Source organism: Colletotrichum siamense, assembly GCF_013390195.1.
Source record: "Colletotrichum siamense strain Cg363 chromosome Unknown KSG_Cg363_contig01, whole genome shotgun sequence".
NCBI classification, from domain to species: Eukaryota; Fungi; Ascomycota; class Sordariomycetes; order Glomerellales; family Glomerellaceae; genus Colletotrichum; species Colletotrichum siamense.
The window spans coordinates 3,051,166-3,065,511 of record NW_023501014.1 but is presented as its reverse complement, the minus strand read 5'-3'; the positions used below and the strand labels follow the sequence as shown (position 1 = coordinate 3,065,511).

Here is a 14,346-nt window from a genome sequence, read left to right as displayed (position 1 = left end):
TTTGTGGTGGTAGAGGCAGGACGGCGGGTGAATGGGTATGACAAACTCTCAGGCATGCAGATATGTTAGAAGTGGATTACTGCAGTCTGTGTCCGTGTGCTTTCGTCTCTTGGGCGTTGTTGATGTCGCTATTTCACGATAATTGATGACGTTTCTAAGTAGCAGTAGTACGATTTTCCCAAAGTAAAGTCAACACAGTGATCCATACAGTGTAAAAGAAGACGTTTGCACACGGTGCCTATGTCATACAGATGAATGCCATCGTCTCGTTACGGCTGAATCGCCAAATGCCTGATTATGCAATGTCTTCTTTTCCGACAACATCACATCACATTAGACATCGTTCAAAGATTTTTGTAATGAATATGTAATCCGATCATAAATGCGAAACTTGCCTAATACAAATAGGTATCGCGCTCAGCTTGGGAAACATAGTTGCTGTCTCCATAAGACAAGAAGCCGTCGTTTTGGAAGTCTTCCTTCACAAGCACCATCGTTCCCTCAGCAACCCGTGAAAGCGCTTTCTCCGTCCGTTGCGTCAATGGGTGCTGCTCTCCCAGCCATACCTTTCTCCCCTCGAGACACGACCTCCACAATCCCTCCGCTTCTTCTGTTTTGCCTCGTTGTACAAGCACACCGGCAAGTTGATCCATCGTCGTCAGCGTATCGAGATGGTCTTTCCCCAGAACACGCTCGCTGACGACCAACACTTCCCGGAGAATATCTTCGGCCTCCCAGAATTTCTCCAACTTCGCGCACCCAGTCGCCACATTGCGTTTCGAATTTAACGTGATGGGGTGTTCCTTTCCTCTCAGGTCCTCGTCGATATCGAGCACCTCTCGCCACATTTCGTCCGCCTTCTGGTAGAGTCCCATCTCGCAGCGCAGGGCGGCAATGTTGCTGATGCAACCCATCGTGATTCGGTGGCCGGGGCCAATTTTCGCGTCGTCGATACAACGATGGAGGATGAAGCTTTCGACCCCGAGCGCTGCCTCCGTTTCTCCATTCAACCGCAGCACCGTTGCAAGTGTCGTGACGGTTCGGCGGAAGACACCCGAAGGCCAGCCATAGCTCTCCACAGTCTCAAAAACCCAGAACAACAGAGTCTTTGCCGCCGAATACCTGGCCTGTTGAAGATAGACTTTGCTGAGGTCGATGTGGATGTCCCACAACTTCAGGGCGGCCATCCTCTTCTGCGGACATTGTGGCAAAAGCGTTATGATCTCCTCAAAGACCTTCTCCGACTTCTCCAGACGGCCCCAGTCCCGGTAAGCTTTTGCCAAGTCCCACATGCCCGAAATGACCGGCCACTCTGTGCGGTCGAGGTGCTGTTCTCTGTCGGCAAGTATAGCTTCCCACTGTGCGGTGGCGTCCTGCCAAAGGCCTAGCTCAACCAGGGCTCTCGCGAACTTCCCCTCATGTTCCGTCCGTCGCATCCACTCGAGATCTTCTTCTCCCCTGTGTCCGAGACACGCTCGCAAGTGTGGCAGGACCTGACTAGCATAGAGCTCGTCACTGAGCTTGTCTTGTCTTCGAACACTGAAGAAAAGCAGTAAGCGCGCAGCTCTGCGTTGAAAGACGAATGCCTCCGGATCCATGCGATCTCGAGCCCAGGAGTGCACGAGAACATGCATAGAATGCCATGTTTCGTTCATGGCAGACTTCTTGATCAAAGAGTAGCTCTTCAAGATGCGGATTCCGTCCCTGAAGTTTGCGGGATCCCATTCGCCTTCTTGCGTAAGACCAGCCAAAGGCAGTGGGGCAATACCGCCGCCGTCGTCCCCTAGATAGTCTGCTTCAAACCTTTTGTCCGTGGCAGCCCGGTCAAGTATCTGCTCCATGAGGTTCTCGTTGTGGTAGAAGCAGAAGATGCAGAGGATCCGGAGTGCATTGAGAGCAGCTCGTCCTTCGCGGTTGTCCTCCTTGGATTTCTTCTGCAATGCCGCATAAGACAACTCGAAAGTTCCATAAACGGCTGGATTATCGTGGAAAGCGCCGCGGCCCATCGACGCATCTTCCATCAGCTGCTTCCGCCCACTTCGAAAGTCGAACAAGTAGTCTTTGAAGGTGCACTCTTGCATGTCGATGTAAGAACCGGCCTGGTCGATGGCCAGCGGAAGGTAGCCAAGTTCCTTAACGATTTGGCCAACGTATTGCTGATCATCACTGTACAATAGCTGGTCTTCCAGCTTCGATGACCGTAACAGCAATGCCACAGCGTCCTTTTCGTCCATAATGTCGACAGCATACGTCTGATTATGATCCAAGGTAGGCTTGATGTCCTTCCGTCTACTCGTGAAGAGAATGTTACCAGTGTTCCCTTCTGGGATGTACTTGCTAACGTCGACGGAGTCAGAGTCGTTGTTGTCGAAGACCAGAAGCCACTCTTCTGAGCGGTTTTGGGCCAGCCAGTTGAGGACGCCGGTGATGTTGGGTCTGCTGGGGTTTCCGCCGTAGATCTGCGCCGTCACCTTTCGGAAACTTTCGTATATGGAGTCCGTGGTGGCCGCGTTGATCCAGAAGACATGGTTGAACCTGCGTCAGCATACATTAGCAGCTTGATACAGAGATTACATCTAGACACACGCACCGAGAGCCATGCAGGTCTCTGAACTTCAAGGCGATCTGCGTCTTTCCGACACCGCCCATGCCCCAAATTCTGAGAAGTCTCCTAGGCGACGACCCAGGCTCCCGTTCACAAAAGTGTCTGTCAAGTTTGCCGAGAATCGCGGCTCTCCCGGTGAACTGGGGGCTGGATATGGTCCTTTGCCGGACGTCCTGGACCATGGCGTGCCGGAATGCTTCGTATGAAGTAGCACGGCCTCGAGTCTGTCAGCGGATGACGCACTTCAATCATATCACTGAGGCATCAAACTCACAAGTAGCCTCTAGAGGCATCTCAACGCCCTCTTTCTTGTGCAACATGTTGACGATTTTGTCAATGGAAGCCGATACCTCGTCCTTCTTCAGATACTTCTCCGTCGCCTCCCTTAGTAGCTTCATCTTTTTATACTCGTTCAGCTTGATATCTGCAGCGCCCTTGTCCAGATTGAGTCGAAAGTAAGCATTAGGAATACCGCGAAACCACTGATCGAGTTCGTGGTGGGTGCGTTCGGGATCTGTCAACGACGTCTTGATGTGTTTATACACAGGCAAGCTGTCGCGGGACAGCAGAGACCCGCTGAGACTTCGAACAGGCTTCTTTGTCAACTCAAGGGCGTGCTCTACCGCCTTTTCAGCATCAGCTTCGACCTTGAACGCCTTATCCGTGATTTTGAGCCCCGTGCCCAAGCTCAGGAGAAAACCCAGCTTCCGGTCGGAGCCCAGATATGAGTCGGCCTCGTCGAGAACAAGCTTGGCGGGGTTGTTGTAAGCCAGCGCGCCGTCGTAGTAGTACTCCTTCACGGCCTCGACCTTGACGTGTACGGGGTTGAAGAAACCAGGAGCCGAAGACGTCGCGCGAGCAGCTTCCCAGATTTCGACATTGTGCGCGTGATTGGATTTGCCCCTGTAGGTGCGGAACAGATACGCCTCGAACATGTTGCTTCTCGGCACGGAGCACACAAAGGCGTGGCCGAGACTGTTCCGGTCTCGTGTTTCGTCAATCATGACGGTCGTCTTCAGCCCTCTCGCGGCGACAATGTCCCGGATGACCTTCTCGAGCGTCTTTTCCTTGAATGTTCGTTCCAGGAGCCGCCGGTTCCTCTTGCAGAACACTGTTGCTGCGAAGTCCTCGTAGCCTTTTATGGCTTCTTCGGTCGTCATCCCCATGCGACCGAGGAGGATGGCGATGAGTCTGCGAAGCGGTGTGGTTTGTTAGCGAAAACTTGTGTTGGTTCACTCGTTGGAACGGTTCCAACCAACCCTCCCGTGCTTGTACCACCTATCAAGTGGAAATAGTCCCTCGGCCTGGGCAGTTCTTTGAGCCCAGCTACCTTTTGCAGTCTCTTCATTATCTCGTGCAGTATAACAAGCTCGGATATGCCCCTGACTCCGCCGCCATCGAGAGATAGAAGGTAAACCGGATCATTGTTGATGTCTTGGTCGTCTGCCATTCTAACCTCACTCTGTACGCAATGTATGAAAACAGCTTAATGATACATATAATAACAGAACTCTATAATATTCAATGAGAAACGTTTGAAAAATGGTATCGCAGAATCATGAAATCGTGAGATCGTAGTGCGTGATAGTTGAGGCCCAAAATCAGTGCAACCTCGCATCGTGCAGAGAGCGAGGATACCAGGGGATGAAGTACTTCTTCCACCAAACCAACCAACACATTTGCGAGCGGAGCCGACCCCCTCGGAGGCCTTCATTCTGGTCCAGAGAATCCGTGATAAGCGCCCTGCACTCGCCGGGGTTGGAAGAGGGGGGGCATGGCCACAAGACATGCACCAACATGCTTCAATACTTTCCCTCTCTGGTCAGGCATGTTTCATCAAAAGACCTCGCCAACTGCAAGGACCATTAGGTTGACTCAGTTCGAACCCGAGGGAACGGTTCTGCCCCGAAGAGGGCCCAACTGCGAATGCCAAAACCGGATCACCCGCCGGCCAAGTCTGCCTATCCGCAGAAACCCCCTGGTTCTGGGGGTGGCGTTGTGTTGGTAGTCGTACGTGCATACTCAAGTAATGTGCCTAAAGATAGCAGACCTGTTCATCAGTACGTCTGCGTCTGTTTTTGCTTGGAAAGGAGCGATGCGCGCTTCTGAAAAGTCGGTGTAATTGATGATGGATATGCCGAACCAGTATCTGATGTGTGAGTAGGTGAAAAATAGAGCCCGAGAGGGCCATTGGGGGAGAGGACTATGCTTGTAAGCGCCGCTATGGGGCGGACCGGACCGCTGAACGGGATGCGCTACGGGCGAGTTGGTGGGCGGGATGAGACCCGACTGTTCCCGGAGGCCACCCACACCATACCTCACTCAAGGCTCTCCCGGGGCAACTTGCGCCTTCCGCATGATGCTATCAGCCATCAGAGCGAAATATGATCCATCGCCAAGATTACTTCTTGAGGATGGAGAAATCTTCCAATATTCATGGCATGTGTTGAGCAGCCTCAGAGCAAACACCTTGTGGCTCTGCACACCAGGCGGACTTAGGCCATACCCTGCACAAAGATCTGCAGCAAGGTTCTGGAGTCATGATGGCTTTGGACAAGAGACAAAAGCTTCAAGGGGTCGTCAAGAGGGGTCATCAAGAGACTGATCACATGGTGTAGGATACGATTTCGAATTCATCGTGCCAAGAACCCATCTCAAATCAACGCCTGCAAAGCCACCCCGAAGGACCAAGCCACCCGGCATCAAGAAAAAAGCAAAGCCGACGCTATCTACACTGGCCGAAATCCCCCTCGTTCAGGAAGCCGGCGCCCCAGCCTTGAGCATCTCCATCTCAGGCAGCGTGAAGCCGTTGCCGAGGTACGCAAAACGGTTCTGCCTTGCGTTCTCGTATGTGTAAACCCAGTCCTCGCCCCTGAAGTGTTCCAGCATGCGGATGAAGTGCATCCTGCTCCCTGGGTGCAGGCCCGTCACGGGGGCGTTCACCTCTCCCTGCTTGTACCAGGATCTGCACCCGCCCGTGAATGCCGTGCGAGGCATGAATGCGGCGGTGTGCTCGAAATAGTCCTCGACGGCCGCCTCCGATGGGGTGATTGACCGGATGCTTTCCGTCTGGCACTTGCGTATCGTGTTGGCGATGTAGGTGGCGATGTGCTCGCTAAGTGTAAAAACATCACCGTGGGCGATGGGTGCGTTGGGACCAAGGAACTCTGAGGCTACTATTAGAAAAGGAGTCTATGAATGGGGAGTGGGGTTCAGCTCACTGAAGTAATTGGGCAGGCCGGCAACGGCGAGGGACATGTACGCCTTGGGTGTCTGCTCGGCCCAGATGTCCTGCAAGTTTCCGTTCCGGCCGGTGAGAGGAAACGAGGGGCGGAACGAAGAGTCGAAGCCAGTGGCACAGACGATGGCATCAACTTCGAGGACACGTCCGTTGTTCAGCTCGATTCCGTTGGCCACGAACCTCTTGATAGCATCCGTGTGAAGAGAAACCTTGGGATCGTGGAAAGATTCGAGATACCCGGGCGCGGGAGTAAGTCGCTTACAACCCAGCGCGAAGTCGGGGATGAGCTGTTTGCAGAGCTTCTCGTCACCCTTGAGCATCGCCATCATGAACTCTTTTGTCTTGCCCAAAGCCCACTTCTGCTGGGGACTGCCTGCCACCAGTGCCACTGCGAACTTAATGTTGGAGTCGGTTTCCAGAGTCTTGGCAAACTTTTGGTAGAACTCCGGGTCGTTCTTGAACCGCTCAATCTGCGCTGACGAGAAGCGTTCTTCTTCGTCCATCTCAATCTGCTGCATCAAAGGGGCAGAAGGGCCCATCTTCATCGTTGCCACACGTGGTGGGATGATCAAAGTGGGCGTCCGAATGATGTGATGGAGCTCCTTTACATCTGCGTCAAGGTGAGCCCAGTGTAACGTCTAGAAGATGAGCTGGTGATACTTACGAGGCCGAATGGCTGGCACTATTTGTACACCAGACGCTCCGTTGCCGATGACAGCAACCTTCTTGCCTGCGTAGTCAAAGTTCTTGGGCCAGTTTGCGCTGTGGATGAGGGTGCCCTGGTAGTCTGAGATGCCCTCCACGTCTGGGAATTTCCACTTGCTTCTCGGGTCAGGATCCGCAAGTCATCATTGTGGGAAACAGTAACATACTTGAGAATTCCTGTCGCATCGATGATGAAGTTGGCATGGTCGGTGACGATAGATCCTGTTTCCAGGTCCTTTATCTGCACTTCCCAGACGGCCTTCGGCTCGGACCACGATGTGGCAACGATCTGGTGCGACGTCTTGATGTATGGACGCATATTCTCATCGTCACATATCCGGCACAAGTATTCCTCAATCTCAGCTGCGGGTGCGAAGAAACTCGACCACGCAGGGTTAGGCCTCCAGGAGAACTGATAGTTGTGGCTGGGCACATCGCACTTGCAACCCGGGTAGCGGTTCTCGAACCACGTACCGCCGACGTCCGCGTTCTTCTCGTAAATCACAAGTTCGTACGTCGAAGGACCGAGTGTGTTTCTGAGAGTGCGAATCATGTTGATTCCGCTGGCCCCGGCACCGATACCGATGATGCGGATTGGGCGCGGCGTTCCGAACGGCGCTTCGCGCACCGAGTAGGCGGTGTTGCTGCGGACCGACTGGCCGGAGCCGCTGCCATGGCCGTCAACATGCCGTGAGAGTTGAGGGATGAGTTGGCGTGTCATTGTCGGTGTCGTTGCGTTGGAGATGGCTGGGTGGGCAGTGAGAGACGGAGTAGATGGTTTATATCTCAGCTCAAGCAAGAGGCCTATGCCGAGGAAGGCACCGCCAAGGTTTTGCAAGAGCTTCCTTATCAAGAAAGGTGCAATCCGGTTGAGTGCTTGGTGGGGTTACGGAGGAGAGCGTAGGCAGAGGCAGTGACTAGGAAAGCAAGGCCGTTTGACAGGCTTCGTGCATTCTTTGGTTTGTACGGAGAGCAGCCAATAAAGACACAGGAGCCCGTGGAAGAAGCAAGATATGGGATGAGACAGGCGATGATGACAACGAAGGGAAGAAGAAACAAGAATCCATTGACATGGATAGGCCCTGAGAGACATCGCCCGGTTCAGCAAGGCAAGGACGGGTAAAGTCTGTCTGAGGAGAGCGGCTGGATCAACTAACACCACGACCACACCACACGACTTTGGCCACCACTGCACACAATCAACTAGCGCAAAGAAACTCTCGTCACGGAAGATATTAAGTCAAAGTCAAAAGAGACAACTCACATGAGACAAACCAGTGGAGTTGAGTCCGTCCAATGGATTGGATCGCCTCAATTGAAGCCCATGTTGCGTGGGGTCTGTCAGGAGAGCCACTGTTGGTCCATTTACGACAAGCAGTTTATCTTTCTTGGCTGGTGGAACGGCAGAGCTGTGGCTGCACGTATCCAAAGAGCTTGGAAACAAGGCTGGCCCATGAGGAGAACCGACAGTATGGCTTGCTTGCACGCTTGCTAGTCTTGTTACGGTCAAGCATGGTTTCGATTAGCATAGGGGCCTCTACTGGATGCAGTCGTAAACCGTCCAACCACGAGGAGAGACGAGGTCGAGGGTCTTTGGGAGCATGGATCCAGTGCGGTGATTGACGAATCAGGACCCTCGCCGTCCTGATGGAGGAGGGAGGTCTGGAGCCGCAGCTAGATCGTGGCAAGTGCCGGGGACCACGGAGCTCAGTGGATGCTTCGCAGAGCCTCCATTGGGAGATGCCCTTGTCCTGCCCCGGAGTCATGACGATAAAGGGCATAAGATTACAGGAACGGATCCTTGATGGCTGTGTCAGCAAACGGCACAGGCCATGGTAACCCAAGTGCCGGTGGAAAAGCGCGGGATATTGTGGTGTCTGGTTGCGCGAATCGGAGGGTAAAGCATCGTGAAATGGTCGGACCCAGTGTTGATCGGCCGCGTGGACGGGATGCAGTGCGGCGCATCCTTTTGGCGGAGGGAGGCCGTCTCCATCGCGTTTGTTGACCACTGAAACACGAGATCTGGCGGGAAGCACGAAGCACAAGATGCACAAGATCCTCCGGTGTTAAGATGAGCAGGGTTGATATGCGTGGGTGGTGTCTGGCAGGCAGCTGCAGCTGAAGCGTGCAGCAAAGACGTGCATGCTCCGCCAAGGATGTGAAAGAGGTGCCGCCCGGCGTGGGACTTTTCTCTTCTATGTCTCTCCCATTGCCCTGCTAGAAGGATGCAGAAAGACACGCAGAGGGTTTAGTTGCGGAGGCACGGGGGCCATTTCCGAATGTTGGCCTATCAAGACTGCAGCTGCGCCCCTTTGCCGTCTGGTCCTTGGCCAGCTGGGTCAGTACATAAGCACGGGGGCCGAAGACCGAAAAGAGAATCCGAACGGACGGGAGAGAGAGAAAGACATTGTTTCTGGGAGGAGGTTGCTGGGGCCTTGCGCTGCAGAACGCCTCCTGCAAAGGCTCTTGCTCATTGGTTGTTTTGCGATTGGATGTTGGTGTTGGTGTTTGGTGGGTGCAGATGGAGACTGAGGCGATGGCAAATGGGATGCGGTCGTTCCGTTTGTAGGCAATTCAACCAGTGAGCGGTCGATGTCCCGGCCCAAGTGCTGTGTACCGGAAGCACATAAGCACTGCCCTGCGTAAGCGAAGTATCGGTCACTTAGTACACAGGCCTCAAGTGTCACTTCTGCAATCACAAAACCTTCATCCAACAACTAATCATCGAGACCGATCAGACGTTACCAATTCAAAACCTCCATCATTGCAATTCAGTATGCTGATAAGGCGAATAACCGCGGGAGATTTATCCCGGCGTTCACGATGAGCCGTCTCCTCGCCAAGACTATTCACCTTTTACCAGATTGAGCTAGCTGGCTAATGTGAGCGCTCCAGTACATGGCGTGGGTGGCACATCATAGCATTCATCTTGAAGATGTGATTCTTGGGAATGAATTGTCCATGGTTTCCTCAACAATGCCCAGTGGAATTGATCCAGATCCGGAACTCGACAAAGATGGCCATGTTATTTCGCACAATGGCTTTCTTGGCAGTCAAATCCGTCGAGATTGAGGAAAAGTCCAACGGTAGCCACAGCTTGTTAGTTTCAGGCCGAGAACAATGGGAACACACCTCTGTTGAGAACCCGAACACCATCGTCGCAGTCCTTTCATGTCTGGGCTCATAGCCACCACGCCACAACCGTCTGGCACCACGCGAGCATCCCGCCATATGGTTCAAGCCTGACGACGTTGGCAATAGTCCCAAGTTCAAGTGTATGGTTGTTAGCCATGTGAATCTTGATCAGAATCGCTTCTTGTCGATCACTATGGCCTTCGTGCAGAGTATATAGAGATGATGCTGAGTCTCTGAGTAGCACGTTCTAATGTCAAACCATCAGCTCATTCTTTTCTTCGCTTCCAATCCTTCGTTCTTTACAGATAGCACACTCCCTTCATTTCAATATGCACTCTTTTACCATCCCAGGTATTGCCCTGGCCCTGACTGGGCTGGGCAACGCCGCGACAATCTCGAAACGCGAGCTCTCAATCACTACCAGCCTTCCAGCAGGCTTCAAGTACCTTGGCTGCTATACCGATTCTCCCGGTAACCGACAGCTGGCTCGTGCCAGTTACGTCGACTACAGCCGCATGACTGAGGAATCTTGCATCGCGTTCTGTTCGGCCAAGGGCTTCCCATATGCCGGTGTCGAGTACGCTTCCGAGTGCTACTGCGACTATTCCCTGGGGCCCCTCGCCACTATGCAGCCCGAATCCGACTGCAACTTCGCCTGCACCGGCGACTCGACGGAGCCTTGCGGTGCCGGGGACAGACTCAGTGTCTTTACAACGACCGCTGCCGCCGCCGGTCCCGGTGTCAACCCCGGCCCGGCGGGCTGGGCCTCTCTAGGCTGCTACAACGACAATATTCCCGGCCGCATCCTCGCTTACCGTACCGGTGTTGCGGCCGGCGACAGTCTCATGTCAGTCCTACAGTGCACTGCCGCCTGCAAAGCCGCCGGATTCTCCTACGCCGGAGTTGAGTACTCTTCGGAGTGCTACTGCGACAACCATATCCTTAGCACCGCCGCCAGTGGCCAGACCGGCTGTAACATGCTCTGCTCCGGCAACAGCACGGAATACTGCGGCGGAGGGAACTTCATCAACGTCTACAAGTCTTCCGCCGCGCCCAAGACAGCAAGCACCATGCCCGCGGGCTGGACTGGCCAGGGTTGCCTGAAGGACAATGTTCTCGGCCGCGCTCTCGGCGTTGGCATGGCTGTGGCGGGCGGGCCCGCCAGCATGACGGTCGAGAGCTGTGTCGCTGCGTGTTCCGCTGCCGGATACCAGATTGCCGGTGTCGAGTACTCTCAGGAGTGCTGGTGTGACAACCAGATCCAGAACGGAGGCGTGCTGACTCTTCCGACGGACGGCTGCAACATGCTTTGCAGAGGCAACACGTACGAGACCTGTGGCGGCTCGAACCGCCTCAACATCTACGCGTCTTATAACTTGAATCTGGCCCTGCCCTCTAGTAGTTCCTCATCCACGTATGCGTCTACTTCGTCTTCGAGCAGCAGGGTCTCCTCTGCTTCCTTGACGTCTGCCACATCCAGCTCGTCTGGGTCGTCAAGCCGCTCTAGCACCGCTTCTAGTACTTCCAGCAGCACCTCGCTCACTTCTTCTGCCGTTACAAGCACGCTCTCGACCTCGACCACGCCGCTGACCACCTCTTTCTCATCCACCTCTTCCAGCTCTCCCTCCAGCTCTTCTTCCAGCTCTCCTTACAGCTCCAAGTCAAGCTCTGCAAGCTCTTCCTCTACCTCCGTCCCCACCTCTTCCTCCACCTCTTCATTCACTTCTTCGGTGAGCGAACCTACAAACTATTCGAACTGAAGAAGCAGCACGCCATACTAATGCCTCACAGACCGCCGCAACCTCGACCACGGCCACTTCATCTTCCGCCAGCGGTGCCTGCGCTGCTCCCAGCCCAGCCAGTGAGTTAACCCAATCCTATCCCTTGACAACTCAAACTGACTTCATTTTAGTTGCAAGTAAGTCTTCCGCACCCGCTTGAAGAAAACTTCCGGCTGCCATTCCATCGACATACTAACCTGAACCTTTCTTCCTAGGCGGCCCATACGTGAAAAACTCCGGATGGGACTACGGCACCAGCAACTGGACCATCACCGGTGCCGCTACCGGGCGCATCGTCGGCGGCGGGTATCAAGTAAGCGGCTGCGGAGCTCTGTAAGTCGCACACACATGTCCCACACACGCCTTTCCATTTGCATCCTTACTGACTGACGGCCTTCCTTTCCTTCAGCCTCTTCGAGTCCGCCCCAGGAGGTCTCATAGGCCGCTTCACCCAAACACTGACCCTGCCCCCTTCCACTACGACCAAGAGGAGGATCGTCACCGCATACATCGGCCGCATGAACGAGACGCCGTCCTCCGCCGGGGTGCCGACATTTGGGTTCGCCTGGGACACTTATCCCATCCCGGACGTCTTGGTGTGCGGGTCGACCAATAACCCCTGCAGGAACGTCAACACGCCGCTGGCGAGCTACTCCAAGTACACGTGGACGTTCAACATCGCGGGCGGCACGCACTACATCATGTTTGCCTTCAATTGGCCCAGTGGAAGTAATAAGGCGCCGGTTCTGATTGATGACATTACCGTCGTCGATGCGTAGGATTGACGGTATTGGTCACGTTGACGAACGAGTCTGTAAAAGCAATACATTTTAAGTGAACATCAAGAATGAGGATTCAGAACTTGGAGAAGCGTGCAGAAATTGTGACATGGATGCTCATCTCTCAACATTACCTTAGTTTGACGTCTCACTCACCCTCATGCCCACCGTCACTAATCCTCCGGGTATTCAAACTGTGGGGTTATAATTGGTATCATGCAACTTGAGTGAACGTATTGAGCACGGCTCCGCCGGAAACTTATTCGAAAGCCCACGAGTGACCCGGCTTTAAGTACTCGCGTAGTCCCTAGCCGTGTACAAATATTCAAAGTGCAACATCATCGCCCGGCGAACCTGCAATGAGGCACTGGGAAGGGCAGCGCACCGACGTCGTTGAACCCCGCCCCCACATTTTGATAAGGCAGCTTCTCTTCCCTCGCGACTTTCTTATCGTCGCGAAATTTCCTACAACCCCGCGGCATCCCACCATCCCCCTCCCCGAAAAAAAAAATGTCTTCATCCTTCTCCTTCGGCTTCGGCGGCGATGACATAGAAGACGACTCCCCTCCCGCCCCGGCCTCCGCGCCCGCCGGCCCGGAGCCCGACAACACCCCGGCGCCGCCCGCGGCGGCCGCGTCGTCGTCATCGTCCGCCTTCCCCGTCCCCGGCAAACCCCAGCTGCCGCCCACCGGCCACGACCTGAAGCACATGCTCGCGCAGCTCCCCTCGAAAGTCGCCTTCAGCACCCTGGACGTCGTCCTGGACGACGGCACCACCATCGCCATCCCCCGCCGCGAGCTGTGGGACGTGCGCGTGCAGCTCATGGCCGAGGACGAGACCGCCGCCGGCCCCGCGGCCGAGGGCCTCGGCAGCCACGACGTCAAGACGGGCGTCTACGAGGGCGGGTTCAAGAGTTGGGAGAGCAGCGTCGACCTGGTCAAGGTGCTCGCCAGCGGCGGGTACCTTGATGCGCTGAAGGATCGGCCACTCCGGGTCGTAGAGGTATGAGAGGACTTGCGCCGGTTTAGCGTGGAGTGGCGATCGATGATGATGATGAGAAAGGGGCTAATGTGATTGATGGCACAGCTTGGTTGCGGCACGGCGCTGCCATCTCTGGCGATCCTGCAGTGGGCCATGAGGTACGCGACGGAGAGGTCGCCGCTGCTGCTTACGCTCGCCGACTACAACCCCTCGGTGCTGCAGCTGGTGACGCTGCCCAACTTCATTCTTGCGTGGGCCCTGGAACGGAGGGACCAGAGCCCGGCCGTGCAGGAGGCGTTCGCGCTGGAGGACGAGCTGGAGCTCACGCCTGAGGTGCTGCAGCAGTTCCAAGACTTCCTTGCGTCTTCGCACATCTCTCTCAACTTCATTTCCGGCGGTTGGTCACAGGAGCTGATCGACCTACTGTACGAGAGCCAGTCCAAGCTGAACCAGCAGACTCACGACAGTGACACCATCAACAAAGACTTTGATACCCTGCTCATCGGGGCCGAGACAATATACTCCCCGTTCGCCCTGGAGGCATTTAATGAGATGGTCTTTGCTATTCTTAGCAAGGAGAAGGCGGAGCGGGGAGGCAGCGGCTGTCAGTCACAGGCGCTGGTGGGAGCCAAGAGGCTGTACTTTGGCGTCGGGGGTTCACTCGACGACTTTGTGGACAAGGCCAGAGGAAAGGGCGCGACGGTGACTCAGATCGCGGAGGAGACGGAAGGTGTCCGGCGTGGAGTCGTGCGCTGCACGCTGAGTTCTTCCGGTTAATAGAACCATCGTTCCAGTCCAAGCTGTCGGGTGACGCTCATCTGTTTATGGTATTTGTTTGCCACCGCCGGGACGATGCCGTGCTCGATTGGCTGCCTTGTCGAACCCGTGTCTTGGGAGTCCACGAATGCTCTGGCGCACCGGCGCGAATTGGGAAGAGGTCCTTGCCGTTGTTGAGCATTCTAGGGGGAGACAAGGAAACTCTCCATGAGGTGCTGGTAGCTGGCAAGGCGAAGGGTCTCGGGCTGTAGCTGTGAACCCTTTCGGGAGGCATCCATCCTCCCAGACAGTGTCGTAAGACGCGGGACCTGTGGCATGAACCAAGACCTGTCGACGAATGTT

The 14,346-nt window shown here is 55.0% G+C and overlaps 4 protein-coding genes across 4 annotated transcripts; 2 read left to right on the top strand and 2 right to left on the bottom strand.

The window, feature by feature from the left end:
- Nucleotides 1-395: 395 nt before the first annotated feature.
- PNPLA8 (Calcium-independent phospholipase A2-gamma) lies at nucleotides 396-4,055 on the bottom strand (the record flags this gene model as incomplete). The annotated part of the gene is made up of 4 exons (XM_036632641.1): nucleotides 396-2,535; nucleotides 2,591-2,822; nucleotides 2,880-3,796; nucleotides 3,865-4,055. The coding sequence occupies 4 exons, from the start codon at nucleotides 4,053-4,055 to the stop codon at nucleotides 396-398; spliced, it is 3,480 nt and encodes a 1,159-aa protein (XP_036502528.1).
- A 1,304-nt stretch (nucleotides 4,056-5,359) lies between these two features.
- Nucleotides 5,360-7,272, bottom strand: moxY-3 (FAD-binding monooxygenase moxY; the record flags this gene model as incomplete). The annotated part of the gene is made up of 4 exons (XM_036632640.1): nucleotides 5,360-5,772; nucleotides 5,827-6,456; nucleotides 6,511-6,668; nucleotides 6,719-7,272. The coding sequence occupies 4 exons, from the start codon at nucleotides 7,270-7,272 to the stop codon at nucleotides 5,360-5,362; spliced, it is 1,755 nt and encodes a 584-aa protein (XP_036502531.1).
- A 2,743-nt stretch (nucleotides 7,273-10,015) lies between these two features.
- Nucleotides 10,016-12,246, top strand: CGCS363_v000790 (WSC domain-containing protein; the record flags this gene model as incomplete). Its single annotated transcript, XM_036632639.1, has 5 exons — nucleotides 10,016-11,416; nucleotides 11,478-11,547; nucleotides 11,599-11,604; nucleotides 11,683-11,800; nucleotides 11,877-12,246. The coding sequence occupies 5 exons, from the start codon at nucleotides 10,016-10,018 to the stop codon at nucleotides 12,244-12,246; spliced, it is 1,965 nt and encodes a 654-aa protein (XP_036502530.1).
- A 510-nt stretch (nucleotides 12,247-12,756) lies between these two features.
- CGCS363_v000789 (Histidine protein methyltransferase 1) lies at nucleotides 12,757-14,004 on the top strand (the record flags this gene model as incomplete). Its single annotated transcript, XM_036632638.1, has 2 exons — nucleotides 12,757-13,248; nucleotides 13,333-14,004. 2 exons carry the CDS (start codon nucleotides 12,757-12,759, stop codon nucleotides 14,002-14,004), a joined length of 1,164 nt encoding a protein of 387 aa, XP_036501510.1.
- Nucleotides 14,005-14,346: the final 342 nt, after the last annotated feature.